We start from the raw sequence: 18,802 nt of genomic DNA, 5'->3' as shown, positions 1-18,802 counted from the left end.
TATTTATTTTTGAGAGACGGAGAGAGACAGAGCGTGAGCGGCGGAGGGGCAGAGAAAGAGGGAGACACAGAATCCGCAGCGGGGTCCAGGCTCTGAGCCATCAGCACAGAGCCTGATGCGGGGCTCAAAGTCACAAACCTTGAGATTGTGAGCTGAGCCCAAGTCGGACGCTTAACTGACTGAGCCACCCCGGTGCCCCAAGATTCCCTTCTTTTTAAGGCTGAATAGTAATCGGTTGCATGTACATATCCCATTTTCTTTATCCAGCCATCTGTTGATGGACGTTTTAGGTTGTTCCCACATCTTAGCTATTGCGAATAGTGCTGCCGTGATCACAGGAGTGCTAATATCTGAGAAGAGGGTCTTTTGGAGAAAGGTCCTGTGAATGAGGGGTTCCCAGGGTGGCTCAGTCTCTGGAAGGGTGAGCAGGAAAGAGCCCGCGTGGGGCTGACTGAGAAAGGGAATGAGGGAAGATGTCAGGGGAGCACCGGCAGCAGGAACCTCTGCTCACTCATGGCTGCCACACCTGTGCCTTCCCCCAGAGAGGACTGTGTTTGCAGGAAATACGAGACAAGGGCCCATCCGTGGTCCACCTTCAATTACAGAGCAACAATAGCTTCACAAAAGGGGAAGCCACCACCCACGTTTCAAGATGGTAGCAACATCACCATCGTTCTCACACAGATTCACAGTGAGAATATTAAGGAGACAAACATCAGGATGACAAAGCGGGTTCAAAGAAGGATGCAAAAAACTACGTGTCCGTGCATGTGTGCACATGCACGAGCTCACACGCACACTCTCAAAGAAAAAGAGAATTCTGGACGAAGAATCTGTCTAAGTCGACGATGGAAGTGGCTACTGCCTTACCATGCAAGAAGACCACAATCTTTGGGGTTATCATTACTGTCTCTTCCAAATGTTTCTATTTTACCTTCTTCGATACCAGAGAAAAGCGGGACGCCTGGGTGGCTCAGTCGGTTGAGTGTCCCACTTGGGCTCAGGTCATGATCTCACGGTTCGTGGGTTCGAGCCCCGCATGGGGCTCTGTGTTGACATCTCAGAGCCTGTTTCAGATTCTGTGTCGCCCTCTCTCTCTGCCCCTCCCCCACTTGCTCTCTGTCTCAAAAATAAATAAACATTTTTTTTAATTGAAAAAAAATACCAGAGAAAAGCATTTGCATCTTACCCATTTTGGCAGGTCAATATCCCACATGAAAGATTCTGGACCCTGATCCATAGTAAATAAGAAGTCAAAGCAAATTTTTCTTCCCCTAGAATGGTATTCCTCAGCCAGGTTCTGAAGAGAGGTTGGCGCCCTAATGCCCAAGGCATTCCTTTTTTTTTTTTCCCTTAGTTATTTTAATGTTTATTTATTTTTCAGAGAGACAGTGTACAAGTGGGGGAGGGGCAGAAACAGAGGGGGAAGGGCAGAGACAGAGAGGGAGACACGGAATCTGAAACAGGCTCCAGGCTCTGAGCTGTCAGCGCAGAGCCAGACGTGGGGCTTGAACTCGGGAGCAGTGAGATCATGACCTGAGCCGAAGTCGGACACTCGACCAACTGAGCCACCCAGGAGCCCCCCAAGGCCTTCTTCATATGTAATCAACACACTTCTCTCTGCATTTAAGGTGGTATCAGTTGTGTACTGTCCATGGGAGAAAATAGTCACTTGAACAAGTCTCTGTGTTCTGAGAATAAGATGACCCTGATTCCTCTGCCCCGGGTCCAAATTTTGGTTCATTTTTCTTCAGAGGAGAAACTATAGGTGCATAGATTTTGAGCAAGAGTTCATCCACGTAACTTGTTCTTCTACCATCTGAGGACCAACTGGAAGAAAAATATTCAAAACCTGATAAAATGCCCAACGTGATAAAATTCTCTCTAGAGAAAGAGCTTTAATGAGAACTTGAACCTCACCCAGGATACCCAAGTGAGGAGAAGCCATCTGCATATCAATATGGGGGAAGAGGTCCCCACCAGAAGGGAAGGTTCTCAAGGCAGAGAAACCCTAGACCTGCCCCCCCAGGGTTGGTCTGATTTCACAGCCCTGAGCTGATTGGCTATCCGAACACCCATAGTAGTGAGAAATCCTGCAAATATCCTAATTAAGTCAACCGCAGGCCATTCGTCTTGGGGAAAAATGCTAATGTCCTCAGCCAGGGAAGATCTTCAGCTTTAATATCAACCTCATCAGACAGGAGAATCTCCACAAAGCAAAGACACCCTCTGAATGTCCAGAGTAGCCAGAGAGCTGAGATGGCTGAGGAGGTAGACCCACAGACTGGGCAAACGTCTCCACCGGGCCTTCTCCACCCAGAGACTGGTCCACAGACCACCACCCTCTGGCTGCCGGACGGGAGATGTTCACTCTGGTGCCTGCTTCAGGTTAACCCCTGGTGTCTACCTCTTTTTACAAGGATTCATCAGGATTTGTGGTTCAGACAGACTTGTTCCGTATCCTGGCTCGTCACTTACTTGCTATGTGATGTTGAATGGATCGATTAATTTCTATGAGTCTCTCTCTTCTTAAAAAAAAAAAAAATTTTTTTTTGTTTTAATTTTAGAAGAGAGAGCATGAGCAGGGGAGATGGGCAGAAGGAGAGAGAATCTTAAGCAGGCTCCACACTCAGCACGGAGCCTGATGCGGACTCTATCCCAAGACCCTGGGGTTACGACCTGAGCCAGAATCAAAAGTCAGATGCTCAACTGACTGAGCCCTCCAAGCGCCACTCTCTCTCTCTTTTTAATTTTATTTATTTATTTTTTTAATGTTTATTCATTTTTGAGAAAGAGAGAGAGAGAGAGAGGCAGAGCATGAGCAGGGGAAGGGCAGAGAGAGAGGGAGACACAGAATGAAGCAGGCTCCAGACTCTGACCTGTCAGCACAGAGCCCAAGGCAGGGCTTGAACTCATGAACAGCAAGATCATGACCTGAGCCAAAGTCAGACGCTTAACCGTTTAACCGACCGAGCCACCCAGGCACTCCAGAACATGTCCTCTTTTTTTTTTTTTTTTAATGTTTATTTATTTCGAGGGAGGGGAAGAAAGAGAAGGAGAGAGAATTCCAAGCAGGCTGAGTGCTGTTAACACAGAGAGGCGGGTCTTAAGATCTCACCGTTGGTGAGATCATGACCTAAGCCAAAATCAAGAGTTGCAGGCTTAACTGACTGAGCCACCCAGGCTCCTCGCCCCTCTCTTTTTTTTAATTTAAGATGAGATTAATATGAGCACCCACTTCATAGGTGTCATGAAAATTAACAAGGATGAATGAGGTTGCTTTCCACCACCTTCTTTTTGTTTGGCTGACCCAATTTCCCAGAATCCACAAGCTCAGTGTGTGTCCCAGGCCCCCAGCTTGGGCCTGGGGATGGGGAAGTGGCATCCTCTGTGCCCTTGTGGTGAAGGAACTGCCCCATGGCTGAGGGGGTTCCCAAGTGGCCATAGGAAGTGGACCACCAGCAAAGCACAGTCTTTATGGGTCTTTTCCAATGACCCTCAAGGAGACGCACACATATTCTCTCATCCTGTCCTTGGGCAGTCCCTTAGGATAGCAGTTCTGAAGCTAGCAGCTAACTTTCCTGACTGTTCTAAACAGGACTGGCCCAGCAGTGAGATGATCATAGAACTTTACAGCCATATCAGAAACCTTGTTGGGCAAAGAGGGAAGGGTTGCCAGAATTAGCAAATAAAATACAGAATGCCCAGTTAATTTTGAATTTCAGATAAGGGACCAAAAAATATTATTATTACTTTTTAATGTTTATTTATTTATTTATTTATTTTTTGAGAGAGAGAGAGTGAGCAGGGGAGGGGCACAGAGAGAGGGAGACAGAGGATGGAAAGCAGGCTCTGCATTGACAGGAGAGAGCCCAATGTGGGGCTCAAACTCACGAACTGTGAGATCATGCCCTGTGCCGCAGTCGGACGCTTAAATGAGCCATGCAGGCGCCCCAGGAGGAAAAAAAATATTTAAGTATTTCCCAATATTGCCTGGAACATACTTCCTAAGAATTTTTTTTTTTTTTTGGTTGTTTATCTGAAATTCAAATGTAACAGGGCTTCCTGTATTTTATCTGGCAACCCAGAGAGGAGGGCTTGGTGCGAGGGGGAAACAACTTGGGGGTCACACAGCAAGCCAGGCCTCACCGCCAGGTCTGCTGGTTCCCAGGCCACTGGCCTCACACCCAACCATCTGCCCAGGCATAAGGGGAATGAATGCTTGCTGGGCTGGCGGCCTCGCGGATCCCTCCCCTGTTCTACAAGCGAAGAACCACTCATTCCAGGTCTCCAGCGGCGAAGCACGACACCCGCACAGCACACGGGAGAACAGGGCCGAGCTCAGGACTTGAGGGGATTTAGGTCAGAGTCCAGGCTATTTTCCAAGTGCGGGTGATCACAGGCCAGACATTTAACTGCTCCAAGGCTCAGGTTTTTAAACTACAAAACGGGCACAATGAGACCGATTTCCAAAGGGTTACTTTGAGGATTAGCAGAGCTGAGCAATTCCCCAAAAGCTGGTTGCTTGTAAACTATGGAGTATATTCTGGGTCTATGCAGTTTCATCAGGACCCATGAAGACGGAAGAGGAACTTTGGGTGTGTAGGGCTGAGAACTTGCACCCAAGCTTCTCCACCCCGGGCTCCCAAGGGGCTTGGGGCTGAAATCTGGCCCGGCCCCACGAAGCCCGACCGAGTGGTCCGTCCCATCCCCATTTACGGGAACTCACAGCGGCGATCAATCATCCTTAATTTGTAACTGGGCAGTGTCCTGAGCCAGCCAATAGCCAAGACCGACCCCACCACGCACCCCACCTCCCTGACCCTGCGGGACTATCCACTCAGTCGGCACTGAAGCTGCCCAGCGTCCAGGAGTTTGGAGCAGGTTTGGTGATGGGGGAGGGGGGCGCAGGGGTGCAGGGGGGTGGGGTGGGGAGTGGGGTGTCTTCGTCTCCTTTCCCTTCCCTGGTTTCTTGCCCCCCTTTTATCTCTGAAGTTTCTATAGACTTGCTTCCACTGAAGACTTCCGTTCCCCTCCTCCCGTTACCCCCTCCCCTCAGTGCCCCTCTCTACCCCCCCCCACCGTAACCCCCCCACCGTACCCCCCTCCCGCTCCCGCCTGAGCTGTGGTGCCCAGCCCCCTCTGGACCTCCCCTGCTTCCCCCTGCCTCTAGCGTCATTGTTAGGCTTTAAAGCCGGACTCTGGATGGAACAGATGGATGGAGACCCGGCCTTGGGAGGGGGAAGGAAGGGCCAGCCGGTGCCGGGAAAGGGAAGCGGTTAGGGGAAAACAAAACAAGGGGAGGAGCCTGGGAGAGGAGGAGGAGAAGGAGGAGGGGATTCGCGCTGAGGGGCTAAGGCCGGGAACCGAATGGGGGCGGGCCCAGGGTGGGTGGAAGGTGCTGTGGGGTGGAAGCCCCCAGGGCCCCAGGGCTGGGCGCTGACTGCAACGCCGGCTGGCTCCGCAGGTCCCGGCTGACGCCGTCGCCCAGATGGCCTCCAGGCTGACCTCGCTGACCCTCCTGCTGCTGCTGCTGCTGGCTGGGGTGAGTGGTCCCTTCGAAGGGACGGGGGGGGGGGGGGGGGGGCGGGGGAAGGGGAAGGGGGTTGAGGTTTAACCGTTCCAGGCCCGGAGAACGAAGAGAGCTCCTCTTGACATCAGCAAGTGTGGTCCTTGCCCCGGGGTTCGGAGAGAGCGAGGCAGGAGCCAGGTTCTAATCCCGGCCCGCTGCCCACCAGTTGGGGTGGCCTTGAGCAAGTCCCTTCCCCGAGCTTACCTGTGATGGTTTATAAAGTGGAGAATAGAGCGGGAGGGTCAGAGAGGGCCAGGAGATGGACAGCATTCTGTGATCTAGAAGCCGGGGGTTATGGTGGCAAACTGAGCTGCGGGGTGGGGTGGGGCCACGGCTGCTGAGACCCTGGTTCTCTTGGGGCTGCGCCCGTGAAAACACTCTGGGGGTCTGGGTGGGGGCCGATCGCAGCGAGAGGTCCCAGAGGTGTGGGAGTCAGGAGGAAGGTGGGCGCTTGCTTTGCGCGTCTGTGCAGGGATGGTCCAGTGTGGAAGTTGGCCCGGGTAGTGCCATTAGAGAATCAGCAGGTGCTGCCCTTTGATGAGCGAGGGATCTGGAATCAGAGTCGAATCATCAGCTTCTGTGAGACCCTGGGTTAGTTACTGAATATCTTCAGCATCAGTTTCTTTTATCAGTGAGATGGGATAATAGCCATCACATTTGGGGCTGGATAATTCAGTAGGAGGAGCTATCCTGTGCACTGGAGGACGCTTTGCAGTATCCCCGGTTTCTACCCACTAGATGGCCATTAGCAACTCCACCCTACCCCCCAATCCCCTTCCCTCCCGTAAGATAACCAAAACTGCCTCCAGACATTGCCAAAAGTTCCCAGGGATTAAAGTGGTCTCGGACTGAGAGCCCCTGGTCTATACTATTTCTTTCTCCTCCCTTCCTTTCTTTTGGAACGCTGGGGGTTTTCAGTAGGCACTACTGTAACGGCTTGCAACCCACAGTTTGAAAAACCACAGTTCTCACGCAAAGATCACGAGCTCAAATATCTCTATTGGCCTGGCAGGTGAGCCGAGAGAGGCCAATACCTAAAAGAAATTGCAAGAGGGGCGCCTGGGTGGCTCAGTCGGTTAAGCATCGACTTTGGCTCAGGTCATGAGATCTCACAGTTCGCGGGTTCGAGCCCCACGTTGGGCTCCATGCTGACAGCTCAGAGCCTGGAGCTCCCTCTGCGTCTCCCTCTCTCTCTGCTCCTCCTCTGCTTCTGCTCTCTCTCTCAAAAATAAGTAAACATTAAGAAAAAGAAGAAGAAGAAATTGCAAGAACATAGATAAATGGCAGTTGGCATTTGCCAACTTACGGCAGTTGCCGTAAGGCAGTGATTGCCCAGAGTTAACAGAGTCCCTGTCTGCTCCTTACCTTTGCGGAGATTATCCCTGCCTCCACCCCTGCCCCCACCGGCTCCTGCATTGCCCCTTCTCTGGAAAAACTAGTGGTTGGCAGCTTCAGGCAGGCCCCTTACCCACCAGGTTTTTCCAGCAGTTATTCTCCAGTACGGGACGTTTTCCACAGCCCCCCCCTTCCCTTCCCGCTTTGAGTGTTTAAGGGGGACTGTGCTTCGTGGCGGGAAAAATGAAACTCCGTTTCTCGAACCGCAGGTTAGAGCCTCCTCAGATCTGAGTGTTCCTAGCCAGAGCTCCACGGCAGAGAGCTGGCAAGGAGACAGCGAAGAACACATCTTGGAGGGAGAGATCCCCAAGGATGTATCCATTCAGCACACCGAGGACTCTTCCACCTTGTTGAAAACCAGCTCGACTGTCGAAACAACTAATACTGCTTTTGAATCCACCCGTCAGCCCTTCATCCAGTCCACTACTCAACCCACGACCGAGCCCATTGCTGAGCTCACTACCGAGCCCACTACTGAGCTCACTACTGAGCTCACTACTGAGCCCACTACCGAGCCCACTACCGAGCCCACTACGGCACCCTTCTGTCCGGGGCCTGATACTTCCTGCTCTGACGTGGAGAGTCAGTCAGCAGAGTCCATGTTGGGAGAGGCTTTGATGGACTTCTCGGTGAAGCTCTACCATGCCTTCTCAGCAATTAAGAAGGTGGAGACCAACATGGCCTTTTCTCCATTCAGCATTGCCAGTCTCCTAACTCAGGTCCTGCTTGGTAAGAACCTGACAAAGTTCTCTCCAAGTTGTACGTTGGCCCCTCCCAGGAGGGTCCCCCACCCACATGCCTACAAACCCCCGATGCCTCAGGGAGGAAGCTATAAAAATGGGCTACGTTTGGGGGGAGGGTAACTTCATTCTTGAGCATTCATGTATGCCTTCAGCAAACAGTGATTTGATAGGCACCGTGGCCTATAAAACCGCACGGACGATACAGGAACATACATTTTTTATTTTATTTTTTTTAAATTGACATCCAAGTTAGCATCTAGTGCAACAATGATTTCAGGAGTAGATTCCTTAATGCCCCTTCCCCCTTTAGCCCATCCCCCTCCCACAACCCCTCCAGTAACCCTCAGTTCTCCGTATTTATGAGTCTCTTCTGCTTTGTCCCCCTCCCTGTTTTTATATTTTGTTTCCCTTCCCTTATGTCCATCTGTTTTATCTCTTAAAGTCCTCATATGAGTGAAGTCACATGATTTTCGACACAGGAACATAGAAAGCAAAGTTCCAGTCACCAGCCTTGGTTCAGGGTAAGGCGGTAAGGAAGGTGAAGCCATGACTGATAGACGTAGAATAGAATCATGCTGACGGTGCTTTCTGGCTGTGTGACCTTGGCAGGCTCCTTAACTTCTCTGAGCCTGAGTCCTCAGGTGTGACATGGACATGGTTGTACCTACTCCAAAAAAGAAAGCAGATAGCTTAGTGCCTGGCTCAGAGGGAGGTCAAAAAAATGTTCATCCTCTGCCTTCCTGAGAGATGCTATTAAGTCCCGTGGGATTAACCTCTATCTACACCCCCTAGAGTGTTCCATAAATTTTATCTGTTACTGCACAGAAGAGGGGCACAATGAACATCTAATAATGAATAACTGAAAGGGTATTGAACATCTATGCTCTTTTTTTTTTTTAATTTTTAAGTTTATTTGTTTATTTTGAGAGGGAGGGAGGGAGCAGGAGAGGGACAGAGAGAGAGAATCCCAAGCAGGCTCCACACTGTCAGCGCAGAACCGGACTTGGGGCTTGAAGTCACGGACCATGAGATCATGACCTGAGCTGAAATCAAGAGTCAGATGCTTAACCAAGTGAGCCACCCAGGTGCCCCCAAACATCTATGCTGTTTTGTGATTCTCTGGTGTCTCCTCTTATGAGTGAGCCAGTGTCCCTGCTTATAGGGTAAACCTTTGTAAACCCAAACCAACTAAGTAATAGTACGTGTGAAACAGGCAGTGATTGGACTAGGCCTTCCGTGATGTGTGGGATTAAAATTAGGTAGAAAAATGGAGAGTATTCAAAGCCTTGGAAAAGCTTATCCGTGATTATTCCCAATTCCCCCACCCCTGTCTTTGACATAGGAATTCTCTTTTGAAACAGTCGAGCCCACTCAGATGATTTGCGATTCCCTTCAAAGCAAGAAACAGCACCCCCCCCCCATAATTCCAGCCTGGTCTCTCAATCCTAGTCCTGAATGGTGGGTCCCCCGTTCCTGTAGTTCTCCCTCATTTCTGCCCTTGGTCGTAGGCGCTGGGGACAGCACCAAGAGAAACCTGGAGAGCCTCCTTTCCTACCCCGAGGACTTTGCCTGTGTCCACCAGGCCATGAAGGCCTTCACATCCAAAGGCTTCACTTCATTCTCTCAGATCTTCCACAGCCCAGGTGAGTTTCCTGGGAGAAGACAACAGCTGCTAAGCAGGGATTGGAGAGGATTCTGAGGGGGACCTGGGGAAAGAGGCTGGAGGGAACATTAGAGCTAGAACATCAGCGATGGACTGCAGAGCGATGGACTGCAGAGCGGGTGAGGGCCTCAGCAGGAATGCCATTTGGCTCTAGGCGCTGGATGGTTCTCCTGGTAAGGCCTTGGTAAGTCATTTCCATACATCAACCCTGATTAGATTAAGAGTGGCCTTCTGCATTTATTCATAGATAGGACCAGAGAGCTCAAGTTAAAAAAAAAAAAATTCTTTTAAGCTTATTCATTTATTTTGAGAGAGAGAGAGAGAGAGAGAGAATCCGGAGTTGGGAGAGCCTGAGGTGGGGCTTGAACTCACGAACCCCATGAGATCATGACCTGAGCCAAAACCACGAGTCAGACACTTAACCGACTGAGCCGCCCAGGTGCCCCTCAAGTTGAAAATTTTTTATTAATCTGGGTCAGGGGAGCCTTGAGACTTGTAGTTGTTTGCACTTTTGTGTTCTGTGAATTTGTGGTCATTTACGTATATTGCGTTATTGAGTATGTAATAAGGTTAATAAGCTTCCAAAATGATCTAATACAGTTATTTTCAAATTTTCTTCCCCAGAGCCCTGGGGTTCTGCTGAGCTGCTTCAGGGGTCGTGGTGGAAGTTAGGGGGGTGATCAGGGAGGCTGAGTGGTGGGTGGGGTACCAGCTGTGGGGGCGGGGGGCAGATGGGGCCAGCCAGGCTCCGAGCCCTCCCCCAGCTTCCACCAGAACCCTTTTAACTGTGGGCTTCAGACATGACTATTTAAAACCACAGTTCTGCTCCTTAAAGAGGTTCGAAAACTACAGATCTAGTCTGACCCCCTTCTTTAAAGGGAAAACTTTTTCCTGTTTTTCTTAAACTTGTTTTAAAAATGTTTAATGTTCATTTGTTTCAGAGAGAGACAGAGAGAGACAGAGCACAAGTGGGGGCGGGGCAGAGAGAAAGGGAGACACAGAATCCGAAGCAGGCTCCAGGCTCCAAACTGTCAGCACAGAGCCTGACTTGGGGCTCGAACCCGCGAACTGTGAGATCATGACCTGAGCTGAAGTCGAACACTCAACCAACTGAGCCACCCAGGCGCCACTTTTTTAAACTTAAAAAGCAATACTTACTCATTGTAAAAAACAGAAAACACAGGGAAGCAAAACAAAAGAAGAAGAAGAAGAAACAAAGGAAACTCAGCCATCAGCCCATTATCTTAAAAAAAAAAATACCCTCTTTTTAGAGATGGGCAAAATCGTCTCAGAGGTGTTCAAGAAACACTGCATTTACTTATTTGCTACAAATCCACTCAATCCTCTGTCTTGCTAGATTGGTAGAAAACACAACTGCATTTGATGTTATCTATTTAGTCCAAGAAAAATTACTCTTCAAACACTATTTCCCCCCCTTTTTTTTAAAGTATGTATTTATTTATTTATTTATTTATTTATTTATTTATTTATTTATTTATTTATTTATTTTGAGAGAGAAAGAGAGAGCACAAGCAGGGGAGGAACAGAGAGAGAGGATCCCAAGCAGACTCTGCAGTGTCACCGCAGAGCCCGAGGCAGGGCTCAAACTCACGAATCGTGAGATCATGACCTGAGCCGAAATCGAGAGTCGGACATTCAACCGCCTGAGCCACCCAGGCTCCCCCAAACACTATTTTCTTTAGTGGACTTGAACTTTAGAGAAGAAAAGCCAGGAAATCTCACCGGATTTCCACTGACACCGAGAAGCAGAGTCCATTCCCTGCTGAATTCAGGGGAGAGAGTAGGGAAAACACTGGCAAATGGAAGTTAGTATCTCAGAAGAGTTATTTTGCCGAGCTACAACCACACGGCAAGGAGAGACAGCAAGGGCCTCGGATGGGTCCTGTCTTCAGTTCAGGGCTGGCTTTCTCCGGGCCTCCACTGTCGTGTCTGTAAGAGGAGCGGGCTGGCCCCCTGCTCCAGCCTGCCGCGTTCGCTGCGGCGAGCTGAGAGCGATAGGAAACGCGTTCCCTCTCACAGCCTTCTCCTAGAAGGCAGAGGATGTTCAGGGGACTCATGCCTCCCTCTCTCCACCTGCCTCCCGCCCCCCAGACCTGGCCGTAAGAGACACCTTTGTGAATGCCTCTCAGAACCTCTATGGCAGCAGACCCACAGTCCTGGGAAACGACAGTGATGTCAATACGGAGCTCATCAACACCTGGGTGGCGGAGAAGACCAGCCACAAGATCACGCAGCTGCTGGACAGCCTGCCCTCTGACACCTGCCTGGTCTTCCTCAACGCCGTCTACCTGAGTGGTAAGGGAGCCTTAAGCCACGCGGTCTTTCTGCCCTGAGTCCTTTCCCTCTTCCTGCCTTGAAAGCCCACGCAACCCCAAGTTCCACAGCTGGACCCCCTTGTGCCCGGCCCACCCCTTGCCAACAGGGCTTTGAGCTCCTCGTCATCCCTTGCCCACCTGCTTAGAGTAATTCTCTTTCCCCTTCCCTCTAGCCAAGTGGAAGACAACCTTTGATCCAAAAAGAACCAGGATGGAGCCCTTTTACCTCAAATCCTCTGTGATAAAAGCATCCATGATGAACAGCAAGAAATACCCGGTGGCCCATTTCACTGACCCAACTTTGAAAGCCAAGGTATGTTCTGGGCCCTTCCCACTCTCATTTCATAGCCTCTGGCAGGTCCTGGTGTCTTTTATGCCACGGCCCCCATCAGTGTGGGGCATACCCTTATGAAGTCCTCATTTCTACTCCTTCCATCTGTATTTCCACCCTATCTTTTCTGCTTTTCCCCTCTCTAGCTTGGCCGAGGCAGGCATGCTTTATTTTAGGCTGGAAAGCAGGATTCTAAAAGTTGCTTCATCTCCACTGCATCGAATGTCAAAAAGTGAGTCTGTTCATCTGTTTCTTTTTCTCGTCAACCCACCAGGAGACCCTGGTGGCTTAGTTAAGTCGTGTGTATAGCATGCGTATGTAGATGTACATGGGTATGGGTAGGTATAGCTGTGTGTGCATGTGCGTGGTAAGTGCACGTGTGTGCATGTGTTAAATGGCATATGTTCCTTAGCAGAAATTGAATGGTAAAATGTCAACGGATGGGAAGGGTGGGAAGATTGAATACAGATCCCAGAAGTTTCTGGTTTTGTGTTTTTGTTTTTGTTTTTGTTTTTTTTGAGAGAGAGAGAGAGAGAGAGAGAGCGAGCGAGAGCAAGCATGCACAGGGGAGGGGCAGAGAGATAGAGAGAATCCCAAGCAGGTTATGCACTGTCAGTGTGGAGCCCAACGTGGGGCTCGAACTCATGAACCACAAGACCATGACCTGAGCCGAAACCAAGTCAGACACTTGACTGACTGAGTCACCCAGGCGCCGCCAGATTAAACTCCTTTAAACTATTTATTCCATTTACAACTATGGTTCATATTTCCACAAGCAATTTGAGCTTGTCCATATATTTTGCTTTATAAAAAATACTTTATAAGTTTAATATACTTGATTTTCTTTTTAAGCCTGCCAGATACCCATCAGGGCTGAATTACAACCCCCCTGTTGCCTGGATCTTTCTAAGCACCTACATCTTACTGTAAAGTAAAAATTGAATTTGAAGAGTAAATCAACTTTCCACCAACATCTCAATATCATTCTCAAATTATCCTACACCTTTTTTTTTTTTTGCTTAAAAGCATAAAACTAACATGTCTGATTCTCTTATGAGTTTATTTATTATATTTTTAATGTTTATTTATTTTTGAGAGAGAGAATGGGGAAAAGCATGAGCAGGGGAGGGGCAGAGAGAGGGTGGGAGGGAGAAAGAATCTGAAGCAGGCTTCACACTGTTGGCATAGAGCCCAGTGTGGGACTCGAACCCACGAACCGTGAGATCTTGACCTGAGTTGAAGTTGGATGCTCAACTGACTGAGCCATCCAGGCGCCCCAATGTCTGTTCTCTTAAAAATTATAAACACCATTTTGAATAATGAACAAACCAACCACCCTGAATATACTCTGATGTTAATACTATGGAGTTGGTTTACTTTGTTAAACTCGTACTTAATTCTAAGGCTTACTGGGACTCAAGAACATTTACCCAACTAAGGAGGTTAGATTTACCAATTCAGGAATACAAGGGTTACTGGCTTGAAAATTTAAGGCCACAACATGGTAATCTTATGGTAAGAGATTCAAGGTCTATACCCAGGACCTGAAGGGTATACATTTCCAGATGAGTCTGCCCTATTCAGTGCCTATGCCAACAGGGACCCTTTGTCCATGTTCTTCAGTTGATACCAGCTTATCGCCAGTTTCTTCCAGGCCATTATTTTGCATTCCATCAATCGATGGGTTTCCATTAATTTCTTTATTGCCCAGTTGAATTCTGCATTCTAGATTCTTCTCATTCCTATCCCAACCTCAACCATGGTGCCCTTGTAATTATAGTCTCTTACATCCTATTAGACTATGGTTTCTCAACCTTGGCACTATTGACATTTCGGGTTAGATAATTCTTTGTTATGAGGGGCTATCCTGGGCACTGTGTAGATTTTAGCATCATCCCTGTCTTCTACCGCTAGATGCCAGCAGCACTGTGGGTCCCCTCCCTTCCAATTGTCACAACCAAAATGTGTCTAGACATTGTCAAGTGTCCACTGGGAGCAAATTCACCCCGGGTTGAGAGCCCCTCTATATTGGACCTATGGGTCCTGTACTTGTGTCACACTTCTGTCTGACCACCAGTTGGAAGTCCTTTTAATGGCAAGCTTGACAGGTAGGCTAGGATCGGCTTGTACACAATCTCAAATGCCGCACGAAGAGATTTATACTTAATCTCATAGACAATAAAGAGCCACCAAAAGTCTTTAAAAGGACTGGGGCGCCTGACTGGCTCAGTCTTGGGAGCATGTGACTCTTGATCTTACAGTTGTGGGTTCAAGCCCCATGGTGGGTGTAAAGATATCTTAAAAATTTTAAAAACATCCTTCAAAGGACTGATCTGGAGCACCTGGGTGGCACAGTTGGTTAAGCCTCTGACTTTGCCTCAGGTCATGATCTCACAGATCGTGAGTTCGAGCCCCACTTTGGACTCTGCTGTCAGCACGGAGCCTGCTTCGGATCCTCTGTTCCCCTCTCTCTCTGCCCCTCCCCCACTTTCTCTCTCTCAAAAATAAATAAGCATTTGGGGCACCTGGGTGGCTCAGTTGGTTAAGCATCTGACTTCGGCTCAGGTCATGATCTCATAGTTTGTGGGTTTGAGCCCCATCTCAGGCTCCTTGCTGATCGTTCAGAAGTAGCTGACAGCTACTTTGGATTCCTCGCTCACTCTGCCCCTCCCCAGCTCATGCACTCACTCTCTCTCTCTCTCTCTCTCTCAAAAAAATTTTAAAAAAATTAAACACATAAATAAAAGGACTGATGTGATGACTGTTATATACATTATGCACAGCACAGTGGAGGGGAAGGGAACAGGGCTCAGATCAACTTACTTGCCTATACTGTGTAGCTAGTCAGCAGCGGAGTCAGGGTATAGTCCTCCGCCTGTGTGATCAGAAAGCCATACTTATTCTCTCTGCATCTCGCCAGAGATGCAACTCACAGAGCTAGACTGGCACCGTTCACCCAGCCAGCCTCCCCGTTTTGTTGCCAAGCTTGGGAGCCTGGGTCCGGCTGCGGCTTGCTGCGGTAGCACAGACTATGGCGGCAGACCAACGATAAGCCTCGGGACGCAGGGGGTGGGAGCCAGGAGAGCCGGGGTCGGAAGGCTGAGAAGGCGCATCTCTTACCCTCCAGGTGGGGCAGCTGCAGCTCTCCCACAACCTCAGCTTGGTGATCCTGGTGCCCCAGAACACGAAACACCATCTTGAAGACCTGGAACGAGCTCTCAGCCCCACTGTCTTCAAGGCTGTCATGAAGAAGCTGGAGATGACCAAATTCCAGCCCACTCTCCTGACGCTACCCCGCATCAAAGTGACGAGCAAGCAAGACCTACTGACGGTCGTGGAGAACCTAAGTAAGCTCTGGCAGCTCAGGATTACTCCGAGGCCATTGGGGTGGAGAGGATGTGGTTTAGCACTCTCTAGGATGTTTTATACCTCCATCATCTCAGGTTATTCCTCAGTCCTGTGAGTTAGAGGGGAAGATGCTATCATCCCATTGGATCATTGAGGAAATTGAGACTCGGTGTTTATATGACTCACCCAAGGTCCCTTGAGCTCATTAGAAATGAACAAGAACATCAACCCAGGTCTCCATCTCGACTATTCCTACTCTGGTTCATCGTGTCATAGACACCGGGACAGGTGCCCGGGGTGGGTTATGGATGCTCCTTCCCCAGGGACCTTTCATAACACGCAGCCACCCCATGGACTATGCAAGAAACTATCTGCATAATAGAGTCTGGAGGCCTCGGAGTTTAGGGGAGGCAACAGAGATCTCTTACCTGACTTTTGGCCTCACTTCCAGATCTTTGACCTCATGTCCAGATATATCATTTCATTTTCTGTTATAGAACCCTCTAATAGGTGAACTTGTTTCCTAGTATATGACCTCATTTGGTAACATATGACCTCTTTCTGGTGTATGACCTCACTTCTAAGGTCCAAGGAAGCAAGAATATCATTTCTCAATGTTCTTTGTTGGGGGGTGTGTGGCAAGGCCTCTCACCTCTTCGGAGAGGGTGGTAGTTGGAGTGAAGATCAGCCCACTGATACAGGATGTAAGAAAGTGGACCAGAAGGCACAATATATAATTTGACAAGCAAGGGAAGTGGACAAAGAGAGTATTGGGGCTTGGTTCTAACCCAGACAATATAGGACAAATGTCTTCAGCAGCTGAGGCTTTCATTCTGGTCTCCTTCCTTCCTTCCTTCCTTCCTTCCTTCCTTCCTTCCTTCCTTCCTTCCTTCCTCCCTGCCTCTCTTTCTCTTGCTTGTTCCCTTTCTTTCCTTCTTTCCTTATTCTTTCCTCTTTCCTTCCTTCTTTCTCTTTCTTTCTTTCCTTCCTTCCTTCCTTCCTTCCTTCCTTCCTTCCTTCCTTCCTTCCTTCCTTCCTTCCTTCCTTTCTTTCAATAATCTCTACACCCAATGTGAGGCTCGAACTCACAAGCCCAAGATCCAGAATTGCACGCTCTACGGACTGAGCCAGCCAGGCATCCCTCCTGCTGGTCTTTGACTCCTTGTTTTTCTCTGGTCTGCTCTAGAATTCTTTGACTTTATTTACGACCTCAACCTGTGCGGGCTGACAGACGACACGGATCTTCAGGTTTCTGCGATGCAGCACCAGGCCATGCTGGAGCTGACGGAGTCCGGGGTGGAGGCGGCTGCGGCCTCAGCTGTTTCCGTGGCCCGCAATTTGCTAGTCTTTGAAGTGCAGCAGCCCTTCCTCTTCCTGATCTGGGACCAGCAGCACAAATTCCCTGTCTTCATGGGGCGGGTGTATGACCCCAGGATCTGAGACCCGCAGGCCACCAGGCTAAGGCAAGCCCTCCCCCTCAAGCCTCGCCCTTCTGGTAGCAGCCTTGCTGTTGCCTGCCTGGACTGACCTCCAGCCACCTTCCGCCTCGTGTGTTCCCTGCCTCCATGTGAAGGGTGCCCTCGGGGTCTGCTGAGGGACCTACATCTAATGTCCCTTCCCTATGGCTCCCCAAAACACTTGTTTGCAGCTTTCTCTGGCTCAAGTTCACCAGACTCTACAAATAAAACCTGGCAGACCATGACTTTCTCTCTTATTTGCCTTTCAATTTTTGAGGACAAGGGCTCCCATGGCCCCTGTATCAGCTAGTATTGCTGGGTAACAAATCATCCCAAACTTAGTGGCTTAAAATAGCAACCACTTATTTCACATAAGTCTTGGGAGTGGAGGAGTGGTCTTACCGACCTGGCTGATCTTCCTGGGACTTGTTCATGCATCTCTAATAGTTGGGGGATGACCGATCTATAATGGATTCCACTGGGATACCTTGGCTCTCCTCTGCAGGTCTCCCACATCCTTCCTGCAGGCAGGGGTTCCAAGAAAGTCAGAAATGAGCGGTCTTTTCCACACCTCTGCATCAAGTTTACCATCAGCCAGAGCAAGTCACTTGCCTGCATCTAGCGTGAGAATGGAAAGGCACTACAAAGTTCCAGACGAGGCCATGAGTCGGGGGCTCTTGGTGACCTGCATTTACCACAGTCCCCGTGTCCCTTATCTGCAAACAACCACGACACTAACAGTCACTAATGTTGGGAGCTTACATGGGCAATCTGCCCTGAGCTTTGCAGACCTTTAATGCTTGCCACAACTTCATATGGAAAACTTCAGAAAGATGAAGTCTCGCTCGAAGTCACACAGTTAGGAAATGGATTTGAAAGCACGTTTCTGACTCTGAAAATTCAGAGCCACTCTCTTATATATATCTCTGTGCCCTTCTGTCTTAAAATCCTGACTTTTCTTAAATATCTAATTATCTGTTCATTGAATACCTAGGACGTGTCAGGCACTATGCTAAGCACCGAAAGTGTACAGATAACTTAAATTTAGTGCCTGCCTTCAAAACCTACAGCTTGACGAGACAGACAAATAGGAAGATACAATTCCGTATTTAGTAGTTTTTTAAAGTTTTGTTTATTTTTTTATTTTAGTAATCTCTATACCCAGCAAGGGACTCAAACTCACAACCCCCAAATCAAGAATTTCATGCTCTCCTGACAGAGCCAGCCAGATGCCTGTAAGAAGATAGATTTTAGGGGCAACTGGGTGGCTCAGTGGGTTAAGCCTCCAACTTTGGCGCAGATCCTGATCTCCCTGTCCATGGGTTCAAGCCTCACGTCAGACTCTGTGCTGACAGCTCAGAGCCTGGAGCCTGCTCCAGATTCTGTGTCTCCCTCTCTCTCTGCCCCTCCCCTGCTCATGTGTGCGCTCTCTCTCTCCCTCTCAAAAATAAACATTTTTTTAAAAAGATAGATTTTAATACTGAATGTTCTTTGCATCCCTGAAGATGTCTCAATGTGTTTTTCTCATGTCTGCCTTCTGCTCTTTGACTCGCTAATGTTCCCTCTAAATTTTATTTATTTTTTTAAAATTTTTTTCCTTTTTTTTTTTTAATGTTTATTTGTTTTTGAGAGACAGAGACAAAATGTGGGCGGGGGAGGGGCAGAGAGAGAGGGAGACACAGAATCTGAAGCAGGCTCCAGGCTCTGAGCTGTCAGCATGGAGCCCGATGTGGGGCTCGAACCCACGGACCATGAGATCATGACCTGAGCTGAAAGTTGGACGCTTAACCGATTGAGCCAGCCAGGCGCCCCTTCCCTCCAACTTTTAGCCCTTCTAGCTCCCTTTTTCTCTCTCTCCCCTTCTCATCCCATTTTTATTTCAGTCCCCTGTCCCTATTTCCCTGCCAAATGTGTCTGTACCCCTTTCTTCCCCCCTCCTAGTTACAGTGTTGTCAAT

The 18,802-nt window shown here is 49.1% G+C and overlaps 1 protein-coding gene across 2 annotated transcripts; it reads left to right on the top strand.

Annotated features, from left to right (window-relative positions):
• The first annotated feature begins 4,280 nt into the window (after positions 1-4,280).
• SERPING1 (serpin family G member 1) lies at positions 4,281-17,090 on the top strand. Of its 2 annotated transcripts, XM_027045131.2 has the most exons (8): positions 4,281-4,884; positions 5,468-5,545; positions 7,177-7,696; positions 9,219-9,353; positions 11,486-11,689; positions 11,883-12,022; positions 15,168-15,387; positions 16,575-17,090. In XM_027045131.2, the coding sequence occupies exons 2-8, from the start codon at positions 5,492-5,494 to the stop codon at positions 16,826-16,828; spliced, it is 1,527 nt and encodes a 508-aa protein (XP_026900932.1). In that variant the 5' UTR covers positions 4,281-4,884; positions 5,468-5,491; the 3' UTR covers positions 16,829-17,090. The 2 variants fall into 2 exon arrangements, with proteins under 2 accessions (XP_026900932.1, XP_053059125.1); XM_053203150.1 differs by lacking the exon at positions 4,281-4,884 and having other exon boundaries at positions 5,375-5,545.
• Positions 17,091-18,802: the final 1,712 nt, after the last annotated feature.

This window comes from Acinonyx jubatus, chromosome D1 (assembly GCF_027475565.1).
Source record: "Acinonyx jubatus isolate Ajub_Pintada_27869175 chromosome D1, VMU_Ajub_asm_v1.0, whole genome shotgun sequence".
Lineage (NCBI taxonomy): Eukaryota > Metazoa > Chordata > Mammalia > Carnivora > Felidae > Acinonyx > Acinonyx jubatus.
Note: the sequence above shows the minus strand (reverse complement) of the source record. Positions and strands in the feature narration are given on the sequence as shown.

Coding starts and splice junctions, on each gene's coding strand:
- SERPING1 (XM_027045131.2), top strand. CDS start 5,492: ATGGCCTCCAGGCTGACCTCGCTGACCCTCCTGCTGCTGCTGCTGCTG. Junction 5,546..7,176: donor TGCTGCTGCTGCTGGCTGGG/GTGAGTGGTCCC, acceptor CTCGAACCGCAG/GTTAGAGCCTCCTCAGATCT. Junction 15,388..16,574: donor GACGGTCGTGGAGAACCTAA/GTAAGCTCTGGC, acceptor GGTCTGCTCTAG/AATTCTTTGACTTTATTTAC.